The following is a 19,911-nucleotide window of genomic DNA, read 5'->3' on the forward strand; positions in this document are numbered from 1 at the left end:
TATACACCCCCCCCCCCGCGTCGCGTCAACTGCCTCGTGACACGGAATGGATTTGTTAGAGATTTTAAAGTAATCCAAAAGGTTGGTTAATATCCTTGTATTTTGAATATTTATGGAAACGATTATAACTGTATTACAGCCGTTTAACAGGGGCGACTAAAAAGGTGGTTGTGACGGATGTGAGACCGGTGCTTTCCTCTTTTTCATTCATAATCTGATCGATTCTTGACAAGGAAGAAAAATCTTGAAGAAACGAAGCTTAATTTTTGGTTTTCCTATGTTCCTAAGGTTTCCAAAATTTGGGAATTTCTTTAATAAGAAAAATAATAAGAAATTAATTTTTTTCATAAGAAAAATATTTCTTTGAGAAATTTCTTTAATAAGAAAAACATCTAAATTTACTGTAATAGAATATTTACTACGAAATCACGGTACAGAAACAAAACAATTACACGAAGTTGTATAATAAATACATAATTAAGAATGAACAAAATAACTTACGGTTACAAACATTGAGTGATACTCTGTATATCCTCATGCAAGAAGTAATATTTTTGACGTTTTTGTTGAGTTCAGAAATTTGGTAAGTCTTAAAAGGGAAGAAATAACTGGAAAAAACGCTAATTTCCAAGAAATTCAACCAGATGAAAATGTACAAAAAATAAAATAAAAAATATGAAAATAATTTTCTTATTTGATCCTACTAAATTTTTAAATACGTGCGCGGAATTCTGAAAAATGTGTTCACATATTTATAAATTGTTGACATATTTTGTTGTTGTTTGTTGTAAAAATAAAATGTGGAGCTTATTGTTAAGTAAAACTGGGAACGGCGCGTCAAGGGGTTAGCATCTTACAAGCTGCCTCGTAAAAATACAAACAGACGGTCCGAGCCGCGCCATTGTCATTCCAACAGGCAGCGTTGTCAACATCCCAGTGAATGTGGGATCTGCCGCTTTGCCCGTCTGTTCGCCGCTGGTGATCACGCCGTTAGCAAGAAAAAACACCGCACTTTACGTAACGTACTCACTTTTCACTAATTCACGATCCACGGCACGTGGGAAGTATAAAGTACTGGCAATACTTTACATAAAGTACTTTAATAGTTTAACTTTCTTAGTAAGTACAAAATTTCTGAAAATGAAAAACTCCTGCGCATAGCTTTGACCCTGTGCATGTTCATATCTAACAACAGTGCCGATACGGAACTGCTAAGGTATAGCAGGCCAACTAAGGTATAGCAGGGCCAACTACAGTCTACGGCAAAATAAGAGTTCGTACAGAGTGTCATCTGGTTGTCCGAAAAAATTAATGTTAAGGCAACTGTACGAGTAAGGGTACTTCGATGTTTCTGAACTCGTTATAACATGCTTGCCGTCACCGAGAACGGTGATCCGCTGTATGTCAGCCAGTGGCCGGCGCCTCATATATATGCAGTATAACTTCAGTGTATACAAGAAACCGTGTTGTTGTTGTCAGATCGTGTTTTCTGCCATAGAACGGCAAAAAAGTTAGGGAGCTGTTAGTCAGCAGTGTTATTATAAATTAATGAAAAAAGGAATCCAAAGTTTGCGCATGTATCATCCTTAATGGGAGGCCGAAATTTATGTCCTGACGTATAGACGGCCTCGGACGTTTTGGACGGTTACAGGAATTTGCAGATTAGGCTACAAACTAATATATATTTACAGGTCAGTCTGCACAAAAAATAAGCATCAATTAAAAGCATGTTTTCGCCAAGTTGGCCCAGTTTATTCTTCTCAGCTCAAGTACTAAATAAACCAGTAATTATCATGTGAAAACTCTTTCTTTCTGCTTTGTGATCATTTTTAGCAGAGGTTAATGCACAGGTCGTTTGCGCCAAGTGTGGAGAGTTGCATGAATATCGCTAAGGCTATTTTGCCGCATTTTAGTGGGACTACTGGTTGGGTTCTTCACCCCGCAGAGTGGCTTCTAGTTTCTGTGTTTTGCGTGATCTATAGGGCCAAAAAGGTAATATATTATGAAAAAAATTTTTTCAAAAGAATGATTTCAAAAGCAAACGTAATACGTAATATAAGTAATAACATCAAAAGTTTCTTGGAAACTGCTTCTCTTGTCACATTAAGTCTACAAACGGTAATGGAACTTATGTGCTTAAAGTAATAATGATACTGTACAAGCATCTGGAAATTCACTTGGATTTGTTCATTGAACTACAAACCCAGTTTTGGGAGCATCGTTTGGCTATTTCGGAAAAAAGTCAAAATTAGTAAAAAAGTCAATTGCTGATATATTTTTTTGCGATAGGTTCTGAATCTCGCTACAACAAAAGCTTTGATTTTCGCTTTTTTCGACACTTCTTCCAGTTGCTCTGGAATGCAAATAAAGCTTTTGTTGGAGAATATGAAGAACGTGAATTTTAGTTCCCAGTATTTGTAGGAAGGACATAAGAGTACCATTTGAAGAGCAATTTTCACGACTGTTTTTTTCCATCAAATAATCAAGAATGAGAGATTTCAAAGCAAGGTGAAAGCGTGCAGTTGAAAAACAGTTGTCGTTACGCCTAAAATGCATAGATCTCGCCACTCTTAAGTGGGTATGTATAATATTCCGATCGGTCCGAAGCCTCTTGGATTCCGGTAAAGTGTTGCTAATATTGCGAAGAATGCTGCATACATGCAAAAATATTAAAGTGCTATTCGCCGGAAAACAGCCAGAACGCTGAAACTAACAAGCGAAATTCCTGCAAATATTATTGTCATCCACTCAACCAACTTCCTTTTCCCAAATTTCAGGTGATTTCCGTGCCGAATGTAAATGCTAAATTACCAGAAAATCAATCGCGATTACACGTATTTATGTAATTACTTACCAGGGACGCGTCACCGGCTCCCCTCTCAGAAAAATTTCATATTTTGTAGGATGACAGAGTAACAATAGGGTATTCCTAAAAAAATAGTTTCATCTGATATGATCAACAGGGAGGGGCCAAACAAAATTAAAAAGTTAAAGTTACACTATGTTATAGCCAATGCATTGCTTTGTACGCTAATTAAGTAGCTACTTATACGACTTAATATGGCCCATATGGCAATGAGCCACTTCGTACGCTTATGTTGGCTTAAAATTCTCTGTTTACCCATTTCTAGTAAATGGCAATTTTATTTATTTTATAGAGACAGATCGGCCTTACTTCGGGTTTCGTGCTAGCAGTATTTGTGCTAAAAACTGATAGCGCAAACTGAAATCGAAATATGAACATATGACCTGCAGATTCTGTCTTAAAAAATAAGTCAACTTATATCACCTACAAAGTACAAACCAGCTTCAGAAACAAAAGCGGATTAACAATAAGAACACAGAAAGAATATGGAACACAACAGTCACACCAGTATGCCTTGTACGATAAAGCAAGTGCCGCATGTTATTACAGTATATCTTATAATCGTACAAAGCAATGCATTGGCTATAACACAGCGTATCTTTAACTTTTTAATTTTGTTTGGCCCCTCCCTGTTGATCATAGCGGATGAAACTATTTTTTTAGGAATACAATATTGTTACTCTGTCATCCTACAAAATACGAAATTTTTCTGAGAGGGGAGCCGGTGACGCGTCGCTGGTTAGTGCGACCCGGTGCAACCAGACCAGTCAGTGCAGTGCCGTAACACCCCCGGTCCATGCAGTGCAAACCGGAAAGCCAGTGTACCTGCTGCAAGGTCTTCATGCAAGAAAGCGTCTGACAGAGTCTCCGGTTTTCTCTAAGCCGTCATTTGGATACTTGCCAGATAATCACAGAGCCGACCCCTTCCTCGCTGTGGGCGCACTAACAGCCACAATTCCTGTGGTCCCGCATCAAAATTCAAGTGACAGCAGTAGCCGATTGAAGAAAGTTCTGTAAAAGAGAAAAGCAGTAAATGGGTGTATGTGTATGTCTGACAGGTAAAACGTTTTGTCCCGACAACGACAGTATTCTCGAGGGGAGCTGTTTCGTGCCGGTGCTGATGATTGTGTAGATAAGTGGAACTGTTTGCAGAAGATCACCGCCGGTGCGCCCATTGGAAGTGTGGCAGGCAAAGATTACGCAGTCAACATCGCTTACTGGTTCTCGGGCCGGCATGAAACCTGGAATGGGTTGTCTCCTATTCCGGCATATGCTTTTACCACTGAGCTAAGAGTTCTGGATAACTGCAGCAAGGGGAGAGGATGCGATGAGTGCGGAGACCTAGCGTCGGTGAAAGTTCTAATCCAGAATGGATGCGCAGTGCCGAAAGACTTGGAGGAAGTTGAGTCCAACGGTACGACTACACCCTCGGCCCCGTTCCCGATTCCCTCCGCCTGGAAGTAGCCTATTTATCCTACGCATTACTGAGAACCGTCTAATTATTATAGGTGCAATAAGCGCCTGCTTTAATTGGGGAACATTGCCTTGTAAAGATATTGATAATAGTTTGCCTTTAGCTTGTCAATTTACCTTTTTCTAATTTACCTTTGCCTTTGCCGACTTGAATAATTTTACCGTCCCAATTTATCGTTTAAAAGCACCGTTCGAAAAACCTTTACCGTTAATTAACCGTTGAAAAATTAATTACAGTTAACACTTTGCCGTTCCTACAATATCTTACATTTGTACAGTAACTTGAAATTATTTCGTGACCATTAATTATGGTGTGATGCTTTTGCGACCACCTCGCACCACCGTTTGGCTATTGTAACCACCTCATTCTGTACGAGAAGTTAATATTATACTAAATTCAGTGCGATTGTTTAACTGGTTATACGTACATATTATCTGCACTCTGCCATGCAGGCACACAAAAGCGTGCTGATTAAGTCGCAATGAAAAGTTGTTTGAGCGGAAAATTGCTATGAGCGAGCAGCAAGACATACGGAAGCAGTACCGTTACCATTACCCGTTATCGTCAGCAGATTTATGATATGCCAGACCGATGATAAGAATGACGATTAAGGGTCAGAAACTAACAGAATGTGTGAAAAAACCCGGTGCGAATACGGTAATTATAACAGGTATTCAAAGGCAGTGGCAATAGTCAAATAATTATTAGAATCGAAATTCATGCTAGTCGCAAAAGTAATACACAATTTATTGGTCACGAAATAATTTCAAGATACTGTACAAAAGCAAGATATTGTATGAATAGCAAAGTGTCAACGGTAATTTATTTTTCAACGGTCAATTAACGGTAAAGGTTTTTCGAACGGCGTTCTTCAACGGTGCACTGGGACGGTAAAGGTATTCACGGGGACAAAAGGCAAAGGTAAACGTACAGATATACTTGAAAAAGGTAAAGGAAAAGGCAAAGGGACGCCAAAGGTAAAATAGGCCGACCCACATTTTCTGAAATTTCGGGTTTTTACAGCTTTATGTAGCCAAAACTTGAAATAAGAAATAGATATGAATTGGCCGCGGAAACTTTGAGAACGGCAAGCAATGGAGCCTGCAGACACTCATCCTGCCTTTTAAAAACCGTGGCGGTAATGCCGACAAGTGTTCAACGTAATCATGGTGTAGTGCAGTGGCTCGCGTGGCCTGGCTTTTGTATTTCGTCATTGTTTTTACCGACGCAATTGCAAGAAAACTGCTCAAGCTTTTTCTTAAAATTTCATGTACTCTGTAAATGGTGGATCTATGGAACCGAACCGGGTAAAAAAGAAAACCGGGAGTAAAAAAGCAATAACAATTAAAAAATCATAAGATAGTTGATGGCGAAAGGTCTTCTGGACAGTCCATTAGATAATCGATTTGAAAAGGTCAATATAAATTTTGGGAATGCAAACTAGGGACTGGTGGAGCCATCAATTAACGAAGGGTTCTGCTATATGAAACAGATCAGTGCTAGAAGATGACTAAACCTAACACTGATTTTTCTGAGCCCAGCGGCGTTATTTTTATTTCGACCAACGCGGAAGTAAAACACCTCTAGCTATTTAGTAGGGAGTAGCAGGAAGGTGACTTTCTGCAACAGATTACCTAACATGAATCACATGAGCATGAAGTAGACTGGAGGCTACTTCCGACTACAGATTACAAAACATGATTGCTCATGTTACACAAATAAAACGCGTGTCCATAATCACGAGCTGCTTAATTTGTATAAAAGCTACTGAGGCTCTAGCTGGCATTCATTATGCATTTACTGAATTGCATTCCAAATTTTACCGGTCAGCATTAGTATCTCCGCAGCTCCAGTAGCTTCAGCTTCAATATCTTCAGTACCGACCGCTTCGTCGATCTGAACGATGTCGGCACATTATCTCAGTTGCCTACTTCCTTAATTCTTGGGAACTTCAGTTCTTGGGAATCCGTCTGACAAGATCATGATAGTTCCCGCAGCCATATTTTTTGCTATTCTGTGTGCGGCCAATGGTGAGAAAAAATATGTATGGGACATCCTGAAACCTGCCATGTCGGCTGCGGAAGTCATTGACATTTTATCCAGTGCTGTGGCTGGACACGCGTATCCCATGCTGGCGGAGGTGCCGGTTTCCAGTAACTTCGACTGTAGCGCGCAGATGTACCCGGGATTTTATGCCGATGTCGGCACATACTGTCAGGTTTTCCATAGGTTCGTCGGCGCTGCAATATAGTAGGCTTGTTATTGTACTGACGACTACTTCGTGTACATTAGGTGTGACATTAACGGGAACCGGACCAGCTATTTGTGCACCAATTTGACTATTTTCAACCAGATTACCCTGGTGTGTGATTATTTTTTCAATGTTGACTGCGAAGGGTAAGTGACTAAGCATTTAGTGCGGATAAGCAAGGAATCAAATTGGAAGTTCATATAATATAAAGTACGGATGCTGGCAACGGCTTTGGCATTAATTGTCAGGTTCGCTCAGTATGCCGGTTTCGCCAATTCCCGTCTGTACTCTGACAGACCGCTCTTCGACACACCTCCCGCTGACTACATCGCCCCCATGTCTCCCAATATGCAAGCCTTAGTGGGCACCGCCGGATCCCGCTCCGCAGCCCCTGCACCAAAAACCGCCCTGGGCAAAACTCCTGCCGCGCCCAAAGTTCTGACACCAGCTGGCAGGACCGTCCGCTGAACCAATCAAAGTGGGGGAAAGACAACTAAATCCGTCAAGGGTGGCCCGACCGGGCAGCCCTACTCCGCTGCCGCTCTGTCCGGCACTTCAGCGACCTCCCTCGGCCAAAGGAGGTGTCGAACGGTGCTACCACTGAACAGTAAATATGGAGAAGATCATTTAAACTAGAATCGCTATAGCCAGCGTCGCTTCGTTGCAATCTTAATTTGCTTTTATGTGTTTTCTTATGTAAGTCAGTGGCTAAAAGAATAAGTTCGGCAATAAAGTTTGTCCTGATATTTGTATTATTTTAACTTGTCGGCTGGAAAAGCGGCAGTGTTAACGCTACCGTTGTTTTCCATTCCCCTGTTAGCGCCGTTCTCTTACGAGTAAACATGTCGAATCAGTTTGCAAAATGCTCGCATAAGGTTTGCTTGGGGGCTTTATCAGAGCACGGTCTGATTGCTCGGCTGAGTAGGAGATGGCTAAATGTGATAGTCCGCTAACTCACTGCTAGTAAAGTCTTGCCGTCGCCCGTCGTGCGTTGGGTACATTAATTCTTCTAGTCAAAGCGTTCGGTTCTCGAAGCACGTCGAATTCCATATTTACAGTAGCTAGCAAGCAAAATACTCCTGGTTGGAAAACGTAGCGATAACAATCGATCGATCAGAACATATGCAATTTTTTCAGCGATAATATTCATTGCAACTGGAACGAAAATGCTGAATGAAAATTGCATCACAAAAGTATCACTGTGCTGTATGTTTATTTTGCTCTACGTTCAAAGGAATCTTGGTAAACCATTCTATATTCCTCGAGAGAACGTACCGGACAATATAATTATGTGTACTTTGTAATCTCACACACAATAAGTTGTTTTATTCGACATACAAAAATTTGAGAGAGAGCCTTTCAGAAACCATCTTACGTAAATTGTAAAAAGCGATCGTCCTTTTACTCAGCCGTTTGAAATATGTATTTGCAGCTGAACCGAAATACACCGACTCTGATTGTTTCCCACAAAACATGACTTTAACCCGCAGCGTGGTTGCTCCTGTCGTGACACCGCATCCTTTTCGAAAAGATTTGTTTACGGTGAGAGAATGTATCCTTTACTACAATCTGGAAGCTGAAGGAGCTATCTGCATGCTGGTCCTCGGCTTCAGTTCATGTGCATTAAATGACAAATCACCCTACCGATCGCAGATGATGAACACGTACGTGGAGATCCCCTGCCTCCACGAACCTCGCTCGTTAGTAGCCAAAACCACAAAACAGGTGAGCCAGATCAGTCCCCAGCGTGCGGTAGTGCTGCATTTGGATGAATCTGATACTGAAGATTTGCTTACCGTTGACGTCATCGACCCCGTCCGCAACCAAACCGTACACATTGGCATGTTTGGATGCTATTCGCCGAATACTACCGCCAGGATATACGAACTGGGTACAATACCCAACCTTTACAGTTTTGCTTTCTATTTCTGCCACGATCAAGCGATCTACAAATCTGATTTCGGTGGGCTGCCACAACTACGGCAGATTGTTTTCACTTTCTCCACGATCAGCACTCTGGAGCCGGGCACATTTACCAACTTGATTAACTTGCGTAGCTTGATTCTGGAGAGAAAACTTATCCAGGCGTTGTTTAGTGCGAAGAATCCTAACCGCGGCAGCAGCTCAGTCTCTGTTGACTATCTCGGCTATCTTTATAATTTACACTGTGACTGCTCATTTGCCTGGTTTCGCCGTTTTCTGAAGCAGAGACCTTATCTGATCGAAGCAAAAGATCCCGGTGAAGTGTTCATTATTGGAAACTATATTTCCGCAGCTGTAAGGCGAAAAGGGAACGATACGGAAGCTTTCAGCGTCGATTGTTCGAAAAACATTACCTTGGAGAATATTTGGGCAGGCAATGAGTTTTCGTACAATGCATCTTGTTCTGCTGATATCTGTTAGCTCTGGCTATTACTTCCTGCTATGCTTTGGAGATCAGTAAGCATATTTACCGGGTATGGACGATAGGCTGAGTGCTATCGCATAAGTACACTTGGCTTTGCAATATAGCTGGAATGGAGAGGCAGTAATACTCTGTATGACGCAGGTAGCTCAAAGCTCTTGTTCAAGCACGTAAATTTTCATCTTCGCGCACCCCAATTGCTCTTTTGAGTCGATTTTAAGATTATTAAGCGATCTTTGAAGAAATCGTTTTCGCGTTAAAAAGGTTGTATGCATCCTTGGATCTTAGCTATTGTGTGCATAACATGTCCATAACATCAGTTCGTTACATTCTGTTTATTGTTTAACCGTGTACACTACATGCTTGTGTTGCACAAACACTGCAGGTCAATTTGTTTTTCATCCAAAGCAAGTTTGGTAAGACATTCAGTAGCCGATCATAGCCAGTACGGCTTGTAATAATAATCATCCTGACCACTGCCCGTTCTCAATCAAAATTGTTTCTATTCGAGTTACCAAGTTTGAGTAAGAGAATGTAAACTTCGAAGATGTGTTTATCAGTTTAAGCATATCTTCGAAGATGTGCTTATCAGAACCGGCAAATGTGCAAAATGTTAGCCATTATGAAAGTTGACCGATAACCGTATTACACTAAATCGTGACCCTGGTCACTTTAATTATATTTGGTAGGGTTGTCGAAGGGTCACTCATTTCGGGAACGGCTTCTTTCAGTTATGAAGAGCTGATCATATTTCTAATTAGCAAAGGCTTATGCTTCGTGGAATGTCATTGTACGTTCTTAAATAAAGTTTTTCTATCCGCTAGCTCATACAAATCTCTTGAAAGTTTTCACAAATCCTTTGAACACGAAAAGGCTATGGCGAGTCAGTGTGCGTCTAATTGGTTAAAGTTTGGCCTTCTAGCCTTCTGTCGCACGTTGCATCAAAACAGCCTTGCGCTGTTTTGCCTCAAATTAGACTAGCAGATTACCTTTGACTAATCTAATTTACCGCACCTTTAATTAAAGAAAATCTACGATTTCTATTTTTTCTAAGAACATTAGAATCCTAAGAAACCATAGTAGCCTGTCAGACTGTAAGAAATTGAAGAAAGGCAATGTGAGGGAAATCAAAGCAACAACTATGGCAGATTATGTTGCCGAATTATAGCGCGATGAAACAGCTAAAGTGTATCTGTATCTGGCCGCCTAGAATGCGGCGAAATATCCGCTTCCTCTAAATTCGTAATACAGATACTGTAAACAAATCACTACAAAAACTTTCCTTCGGATCGTACTATATTAATAGTAGAGTTGTGCATTTTTTTCGAGTGCGGTGCCGGTGATTTATACGCACTGAATGCATTCCTGTTGCACACTTACGGGTGTTAAGGTAAATACCGTAATCTGTCCATATTTCCAAACAATCTTTAAATATGGGAAACAAATTTTTAAAGAAACCTGGCTTCCTACCAGAATGCACTGAATGAATACGCACATTATGTTTACAGCAAAAAATTGAAACATATTGCGAAGGTGTTTTTCATTGTTTAGAAATTTTACATGAAAAATTTATCACACAGCTGCAAAAAGATTTTCCGTGCATGGTTGAGCCACAACACCGAAAAGAATCGTTTTAAAAAACTTCATGTCTCATGTGGCAGCCGCCCTCGCGACGATTGAGCATGGTTTCAAAAATTTTATTTATTCAGAGTTTTTTTGCACAGGGACGGGAGGATATGTGGTTTTTTGGTTTAAATTTGTTTAACTTTCTTTGAGGAATATAAAAGGGATCCGGACAGAGTTACTAGTATTGGTTTTTATTAATCCGCTTAAATAGTTTGATTGCCGTTTTCTTTGAAAAGTTGTGCGGGACGCTTATTATTTCTGGGAAATAAATAAACCAGTACATATGCGAGACAGCCGAGACTACAGTTTTGTCACTGTATCTGTAGAACTGAAACATGGTGCATATGGTCATTACGATTGTTATCGTAAATATTAAAGCGAAACGGCAACATTTTCTGCGCTGGCGGTGCTCGTTGATAGAACCAGCTACAGAGTACGTAAAAAAAACTGGCAAGCAAAATTATGCGGTCCACAATACATGTGTCCGACTTCTTTTAGGCTCCTGTGCAGCATATCCAATAATGTACAGTCTCTTCACTTCCTTCTGCTCTTTGCACCGTTCGCACTGATTTTGAGCACCGTTTGTTGCGTTCATGCAGGTATCCAGTTTGTTAATCGCTATGTTCAAATGGTGTCTTTTATACGATTCAAGCCTGTCCCAGGCGTTGTTTAATTATAATGATCCCGACCAGGCGTCGATCGGGGCATATGGCCAGCCTCCGCGCGCAAACTTGAACATCACAGTCTGCTCTGGACGGGTACCGCAGATGACCTTTTGGAGGCAGATATAAATTTTCGAGATCACCATCATGACCATCGGTACACAGCAAGGATGGATGACCATGCTCACTTTACCCATCAACGGTCTGTCAGCCTTATCATCGGAGCATTCACCCATGACCTTGCAAACCACAAGCGCGAAAACTTTGGGTATCATGCCAAACACCAGAATACGAACTGCCAACGATAGCAACATTGTTACGAATGACACTCTAAAGATAGCGTGAAAAAAACTGTCTTAAACAAACAGTGATTAACACTGTCCGAACAGTGATTAATTGCGCAGTTCGTGCCGCTGTTCTATTAAACTTACTTATATTTGTCTGATACCTTGGTTCCAGTGATAATCAGCATATTTGCATAAATTGTACTCGCTTTTTCCGCTCTCTGGCTGCGATGCTTGTAACAATGCACTTGAAATATGCAGACATAAGCGACCGACACCAATACCATACCCACTTGAAATTGCTTGCAGTTGCCTAGTTCTCCACTTTCTAGGCATACCGCATACATGAAACATGAGCTACATACATAACTTCGAAGTAAGAACTAAGCAGCAACTAAATGTGCGATGCGAAATGCACGCACTTTTTTTAATCTGTTTTACGGCGATGCAGCGCTCAGTGCAGTGGTAGGCAGCGAGGCGCGCAACAGGTTTCAGGCTGGCGTACAGAAAATTCAGTTTAAACTCGGTTTTTGGAGATTCGAGTTTGGGTGTAGATGGCATTTGCTTGTACAAGTTTAAAATAAGAAATCAAAATGTTTGATAGTTTATTTCGTTTTATAATAGCTTTTGTTGATGTCAGAATTACGAGTATGTTCGGCTATTTCCACATCATTTTGAAAACTGCTATGTTTTAGCGCTTGCCAGTAACGAAATGCTACATGCTATTGCCGGCATCAGCCACCAGTGGCAGGCTATGCTATTCCCCCTTTTACACTCTGGCTACACCTTTTTTTGGGAACCTGTACAGCTGCCAGCATTGCAGTTCACCCAGCCTTTGCGTTGCGTATCAGACAGCCTGTCGCGCCAGCGAGAGAACATCTCACAGAAAATCCGGGTTTTTTTCAATATATCGGTCAAATAGCGAATCGGATCTTGCGGTGCATAACATGCAAAACGCCATGAAAAACTACCCTTTAATCACCAAGCATAATGATTATGACAGTTGTTGTTAGAAATGTAGGCAAAACACGCCTCTCGTTACCATAGAAAAAACATAACTCTCCCCTTGGGAAATACCCGACACCTTTGTACAACATTCAGACAGTCCAGGACGGAGGGTAAATAACTAGGAGGTTCAGGTAAAAACGTTTGACTGTATATGTACACTACGCCGGTCACAACAACATCGGGGCGAAATAAAGTTCTGTTCAAACTTCTGCATCAAGTTTCATACCATTTCGTGTACTAGAGTTGCGTTTCGAAATTTAAACTTCGACTAGTCATTGATTCTAGCAGTATTCATATTATGATTTAAAGCACACATCTGAAGTCTGTAATCAAAATCATTAGATATCTTTAACAGCCAATTAAGACAATCGTGGTAATCGTGGTTCTACTATTTTAGCAATTGTAAAAATAGGTGTAATAACAATAAGCTTCTTCACGGCGCCCAAGAAATTATCATCAGGTGATATCCGCGGTGTTGTTAGCCTTGCGCTCCGCTTTGGGGCACTCTGAATCCGTTCTCGCGGAAAACTTTTACCCCTTCTCTTCCCCAACACCCAGCACATCGCGGCATGATAAGTTCACGCGTCAGCGCGACAGACATGGTGCAGCTATTCAGGTCTGTTAGTGCACTGTTGAAGGCATCTTCCGCAATGGGAGACATCCCGTGCCAGGTCTCAAGCTGTTCCGCTGACATGTGAGCGATATTGTTTTGCCAACCATCTTTATCTATGTATAGGCGAACCCACGGTAACCTTTTGCAGGCAGTTGTTCTTCTCAACCAAGACCATTAGCGGTTGCTGATAAAAACAGATGTTACGGGCAGTACTGTCGTCGCTGTCGGGACAATAAGCTTTGCCTGTCGCATATACACGCACACTTATTGCCGTTCCTGTGTTAAACAGGTTTCTTCAGTGGACAACTGATGTTACCTGAATGGTGACGTCCAGCCGCTGGAACTGTGGTTGTCACAATGTCCACTTCAGGAGAAACCGGGACACTGGAATCCACTGCGCGGGGCGGGATACTGGTGGTACCCTGCAGTGTGAATCCTTCGCAAGTATCCCAGTAATGTGCCAGAGAGAACCGGTAGAACTGGCAAAGCTCCTGCATCATAGGTACCTCGCAACATTTACAGTCGTTCTTCTCTTTGCACTTCATAGAATCGGGGATGTTACTGCACTGTACAGATTGGTCTGGCTCCATGCGGTCGCACTAAATAATAATAATATGAAGAGAGAACACTTGCTATAATATTCTTCACACATCGTGACGACATCGATCGTTGATGGCATGTACTAAATACCTGTACGGCAGGGAAGCTACATCTTTTTGCAAGTGGCTTGGCAAGGTGTTTAACATTGAATTACTGTTGCAGTTTCTTTTTTAATGTAAATTTTTTTTCTAAATCTTGGAACCTTTCAAAACCGGAAAAGAAATAACAGAATTTTAAGAATATGATGAAAATTCAGTTGTATGTGATTCAGTATGACACTTTCTTATGGCTATGTCCACAGCGGATTTACATGTGCGTAATAAGTATGTATTTGAAGAATATTGGTGCTGGGTGCATAACCAGATCTCTGGTACATCGTTTTCGGTCGAACATTAGAAATTTATTTTAACCTCCAGCTTCACCCACGAGCGGAAGTCATATGTATCTGTATAATGCGCTTTTATCGTACAGTTCATGAAATAAGCAGCCACGAAACGCTCAAAATAATTTCGAAAAAGCTTCTTTAGCAGGGCATGGCCGCATAATTTCGATAAAAGCCGTGAATTTGGAAGCTATCTCAGGTCATCGTGCTTAAAGTAAATCTTCACATAAATCAAAAAAGAAAATACATAAATGGAATAAATACATCAGTCCTCACAATCTCATACCCACGTTACGGCTCGTTCAAAGTGAAAGCCAGTAAATAACTCGACTGTCAAAACTGCCTCAAAAAGTTGTATGGTGAAACAGAAACATATATCCAGATCAATAAATCAGCGTGCTGACATTGATTACAGAACAGTTAAATACGGTCACGGTGCGTGAAAGAACTTACCGTGTAATGGACTTGGTAATTGACAATATCCGTGCTGCTGTTACGAATTGCCATGATAGTCGCCTCACCACACCGGGCATCACGCAGATCGGTAATCTTTTTAAACATTTCTTTAGTGGGATAGACTGTGCACTGTGTGAGCACGAAAAGGTAGAGAAAAAATTACGAGTGAAAAACATTTGACAGATTTTTCAAGAGGCGCTTACCATGAAATTGTACCGATTCAGTGGATCAGGATAAGCAAGCACTGTCCGGTCGTGCAACAACCAGCCGGTCATCCAAGCAGAAAAGACCGTAACCACAGTTCGAACTACTATCATTCTGCGCTTGCTGCTTCACGAGGTTTTAAATAAAACTAACTCAAATAGATTTAAAGAAATTCGAATCCGTACCGCGAAGATTTATTGGTCCTGGAGGTATGCGTTAGATTGCGATACGTTAAACATTCGCTTAAATATCGAAAGGAACTGAGGCCACTTAGTCTGGGAAATGTGCACATTCGGCAACCGGCACAATACTCATGATAACTTTTTCGGTAATTTGGCAATTGGATTAGGTACAGAGATAACCCGAACTCTGCAGTAAGGAAGTCAGTTAAGTGCCTGATCACAATATTTGCTGGAATTGTACTCCATTTTGCCTGCTTTTTATCCGTTTTGCGGCGAATGACACTTAAAAATGTAAATGCATGTACAGCATTTCGCGTATTTTCAGTCCGGCTTTACCAGAAACCAACAGGCTTTGGACCGACCTGATTATTATGCCCACTTCAGAATGGCTTCATCTGTGCGTTTTAGAAGCGGGAGGAATTTTTAAGTTGCGTTACGTTTGAATTTATTCATTCAGTATTTATTTATTGTAAAAAAATTTCTATGTATAGTAAAAATAATAATAATAATAATGAGAATTTTAATATTTCGCAAAAGGCCAGATTTTCGCAAAAACGCACATAAAAAGAAAACGGGTTTCTCACCGAACTAGGATTTTCACTACTCATACTTTTTTCAGCAACTGGAACGAACTTTCCGATTATTTTATATGAATTTTTATATCGAAAGAGTTCTAAAATCCTCTTTTCCCGTAAAAACGGTCGTTCATGTTTGTATGCGCTTTGCGCAAAATGTAAAGACATTGGGTCCACACAGGGCCGTAGCGAGGTCCGTGGGATGGGGTAGGCGCAATTTGGCTGCGCCATTTGCGCCCGCTTCGAAGGTCAGTCTGAGCCCACTGTGCCCATAAATTTCGAAGCCTGCGCCCGTTACGCCCGTATAAACAGGCGGGGCTTTAATACTTTAATTAATATAAATAGTTTAATTATTATAGTTCTTGATCGCCGTACGTCAGACCAAGGCACATCCGGCCAAAGTCCAATCTGCGCCACGAGAGCACGGCCAGTGGCGCCCGCTGCGCCTTTTGAAAAATCTAGAAATTTTGCGCCCGTGCGCCTGTGCGCCAGTTTCGGGCGCAAATATTATTCAAAAGTTGGCCGAGGAGGGGTAGGCGCGCGCCAGTGCGCCTATACCCTCGCTACGGCCCTGGGTCCACACTAGTGCGTCTGCCCCACGCTATGGGATCAGTTTTTTGAAGTTTACACAAATGGTTTCCGTTTTCTCGCTAAAAGAAGTTTCATAGAAATCGTTTACTGAACTGCCAGATACCTGTCCAGAACCCGATCTCATGGGAGCGCTAGGGAAACTACATGCACATACTGAGCAATGTGCGGTCCCTTCACATCGCAGCTGACGAAAAATCAGAATTAAATTTCTGCCGCCCGCTTTGTTTGTCTGTTCTGCTGTCAAATTATACTTAGACAGTTACCACTCATTCAAAGTCGCTAAGCAGCTTGTACGTATTACGTACTCTCTTGATTATTAACAAACTAGCGGTGGTTGCGAACCGCATTAACGCACGTGCGCGGGCGCCAGTACTATTGGGAAATGGTATCGGGATTGTGGAGTAGGAAAAGCGTGACGTACGCTCTTTGTGGCGTGAGACAGATTTTATGCTTTTGACGAAGGCTTAATTCCAGCACCTCGCGCTTCGCGCTCGGTGCAAATTAATACAGTGATTTCAACAATATTAATCTCAATAAAGCTGAAAATTTTAATATCATGAGCGTCTACGTCATATCTGTATAACGGTATAATAATCTTTATTATTATCCGCCTGTGAAGGTGCACACAACCAACTAACTACAGTATAGGGTTGCCAAATACTTGGCGAAGTCGACTTATCAAGTTATTAACTCGAGTTAATCGAAAAAACTTGGAGGAAAAGTCAAGTTATTAACTTGAACTTATCCTTCCAAACCAAGTCAACGAAGTCGACTTGGTTTGTGAAACCAAGTTCTCAAGTTCTGCTTCAAGTCGACTTGCGAGTTTTTTAAAAAATTTGAGGAATTTTAAAGTAAACCGACATTTTCTGCGTTATATCTTTAAAATGTTTTGATAATGGTGTCGTACAACACACTTTCGCTGTACTGTTCCAGCCATCAAAGTGGATTATGACCACACGGCTGCATAGACTATATGTGCAGCCAGGAGGCAAAGCTCGATGACTGGAGCAGTACATGGAACGGGTGTGTGACGCCTAATAACTCCCCTATACGCAAATTTTCGTATTACTTTTTATTCGACTTCAAGTCGACTTGAAGTCGACTTCAAGTTAATAACTTGACTTGAGCTTCAAAGTCAAGTCAAAAAAGTAAACTTGGATGTCCAAGTAATTTGAAAAGTTCGACTTTTTGTAAAAACCAAGTCGAAAGTCAAGTCAAGAATGTCAAGTTGTTAACTCAAGTTTTTGGCATCCCTACTACAGTAGACAGCGTAGGAACACTACTGTAGGGACATTAGTTGTCCAGTTGCTACGGACACAATCGCACAACATTCACGAGACAATCGTACGAGCGCGCGCACATCACGTCTTCATCAGTGTACGTGTACGTACTTACGTATACACTACAGTGTACTCTTCATTTGAGACAATCATTACAACGTCTCATCAACGGCTCTGGCACGCGCCACAACCAGCTAAGAGATCAGCAAAATGTAATATGTTATGAAAATGGCACATTCATAGATTTTGAAAGAATAATAACAAATAGCAACGCATATTAAAAAAAAGAAATTACCATACAATGGACGCCAAAATTGTCTTACACTTATGTAATCACAAAACGCGCGCAACCTAGCACTTTACACCTAACAACTTGTGTGCCTCCGTAAGACAAATCGTCCACGTTCTTTTTATTGCAGGTCGCTAGTAATCCGACTCGCCATGTAGAATAAAGGGCCATTATACGGTTAATACAATGGTACAGCGAATCGCACTCTGTATCTGCACGTTCTTCAATACGATCGATTTTATCCCATCCCTACTCGAGTAGCATGCGTCATGATAGCATCAGAATAGAAATTAACAGATATCGTCAGAGCAATGTTCATTGTACGAAAACTGATTGCCAGTCCAAATATTTTCCAAGGTCACGTTTTTCAAACAGTCCACACTGAAGACATTCGTATCATTCCCATTTCTCTTAACAGCTGCAGAGAAATAGTTTCCCACTCTGAACACTTCGCCGGGCTCTTTTGCTTCGATCAGATACGGTTTCTGCTTCAGAAAACGGCGCAACCAGGCAAATGAGCAGTCACAATGCAGATTATGAAGATAGTCCAGATCGTTAACGCTGGCGGAATAATTGTTGGATGAGCTTGGAGTGCTAGCGCCAAATAACTCCACGATCCAACTTTTTTCCAGAATCAAGGTACGCAAGTTTGGCAAGTCTGTGAAGGTGCCTGGTTCCAATGTGGAAATTGTGGATAAAGAGAACACGATCTGTCGCAGTTGTGGCATGTGAGTGAATTCGAATTTGTGGATCGCTAGACTGAAACAGCTATAGAAGGCAAAACTGTGGAGATTGGGAATAACACCCAGTTCGTACACCCTGGCTGTAGTATTCGGCGAATAACAGCCGAACATGCCAATGTGTACGGTTTGGTTGCGGATTGGTCCGACGACGTCAACGGTTAACAAATCTTCTTTACCAGGCACTTCCGTCAAATACAGCACTACTGCTCGCTGGGGACTGATTTGGCTTACCCTTTGAGTGGTTTTAACTAGTAACGATCGAGGTCTGTGGAGGCACGCGATCTCCACGTACGTGTTCAACATCTGCGATCTGCGGGGTGACTCTTCAATTATTGTGCATACACTGTCCCCGGGGGTAAGCAGACACATAGACCTTTTGGCTGCAAGGCTGAAGTAAAGGATGCATTCTTCCTCCGTGAACAAATCTTTTCGAAATGGATATGGCGGCACGAAGGGAGCAACAGCGTTGCGGGTTAAAGTCTGTTGCGGGTTTTGTGAGTCAGAGTCCGTGTATGTCGGCGCAGCTGCAAAATATTTTCAACAGATGAGTAAAAGGACGATAGCTTCTTTCAATTTACATAATAAGGTGGTTAACGAAAATTTTTTTAAAAATATTTTAAGTCGAATAAGTCAGTTCATAATATACGAATACAAGCGCACATAATAATTTTGTTCGGTACTTTCTCTCATCAAACATAGTAGAACACAACGTCTTACCGAGATTATTATGTATGTGGAGCAAGATAAACAATCCGCACGGACCGCACCGCACTGCGTTCATGATGCAACATTCAATCAGCATTCTCTTCGTCAGCGGCAACAAATATTATCGCTGACAAAAATTTCGTGTGTGCTGATCCATCGACTATTATCAGGACATTTACCAACCAGGAGTATGCTGTCCACTCAATAAAAACAGAATTTGACGTGTTTAGAGAACCAAGCGCTTTGACTGAAAGAATTAACGTACCCAACGCACGGCGGGAAAGACTTCGAAAGCAGCGAGTGAGCGGATTATCACATTTAGCCATCTCCTACTCAGCCGAGCAGTCACACCGTGCTCGGATAACACTGCGCTGTAGAATAAAGGCTATGGCCGTTGTGCAGCAGTATTCAGCAGTGATTCAAAATAGCCAAAAGCTTTTTTGCAGCAAAAACTGCGGTAAAATAGCGACTTCGTAAAATACCGTATTTTATCAATTAGTGACCCTCCCCGATTTAGAAGCCCTCCGCGAAATACAGACCCCCTGACTTACCGCTATGAACTTATAGTGACCCACCCCGAAACAAAATCCTAGTGATATTTAAAAACGGTAAAAGCAAAAGTCCGAAATAAAGACCTCATCCGAAACCTTTATGAAAAAATAGTAGCGCTGATCACTATTTGATAAAATACGGTGAGTGGAAATCTGCCGGGCAAA

The 19,911-nt window shown here is 41.5% G+C and overlaps 2 protein-coding genes and 1 long non-coding RNA gene across 4 annotated transcripts; 1 reads left to right on the forward strand and 2 right to left on the reverse strand.

Moving 5' to 3' along the window:
• Positions 1–2,481: 2,481 nt before the first annotated feature.
• LOC129602696 (uncharacterized) lies at positions 2,482–4,667 on the reverse strand. Of its 2 annotated transcripts, XR_008692433.1 has the most exons (4): positions 4,457–4,667; positions 3,692–4,320; positions 2,715–2,802; positions 2,482–2,650 (listed from the first exon to the last, which is right to left on the reverse strand). It is a non-coding gene; the product is annotated as an uncharacterized LOC129602696 (long non-coding RNA). The 2 variants fall into 2 exon arrangements; XR_008692432.1 differs by having other exon boundaries at positions 2,482–2,802; positions 4,457–4,665.
• Positions 4,668–6,166: 1,499 nt separating this feature from the next.
• Positions 6,167–7,135, forward strand: LOC129581329 (uncharacterized). The gene is made up of 3 exons (XM_055472333.1): positions 6,167–6,569; positions 6,633–6,737; positions 6,840–7,135. The coding sequence occupies exons 1-3, from the start codon at positions 6,322–6,324 to the stop codon at positions 7,057–7,059; spliced, it is 573 nt and encodes a 190-aa protein (XP_055328308.1). The 5' UTR covers positions 6,167–6,321; the 3' UTR covers positions 7,060–7,135.
• A 10,559-nt stretch (positions 7,136–17,694) lies between these two features.
• On the reverse strand, positions 17,695–19,632 carry LOC129580843 (uncharacterized). The gene is made up of 2 exons (XM_055471553.1): positions 19,208–19,632; positions 17,695–19,014 (listed from the first exon to the last, which is right to left on the reverse strand). Exons 1-2 carry the CDS (start codon positions 19,290–19,292, stop codon positions 18,038–18,040), a joined length of 1,062 nt encoding a protein of 353 aa, XP_055327528.1. The 5' UTR covers positions 19,293–19,632; the 3' UTR covers positions 17,695–18,037.
• Positions 19,633–19,911: the final 279 nt, after the last annotated feature.

The sequence above is a fragment of the Paramacrobiotus metropolitanus genome, unplaced genomic scaffold (assembly GCF_019649055.1).
Source record: "Paramacrobiotus metropolitanus isolate TYO unplaced genomic scaffold, Prichtersi_v1.0 Parri_scaffold0000001, whole genome shotgun sequence".
In the NCBI taxonomy this organism is placed as follows: Eukaryota; Metazoa; Tardigrada; class Eutardigrada; order Parachela; family Macrobiotidae; genus Paramacrobiotus; species Paramacrobiotus metropolitanus.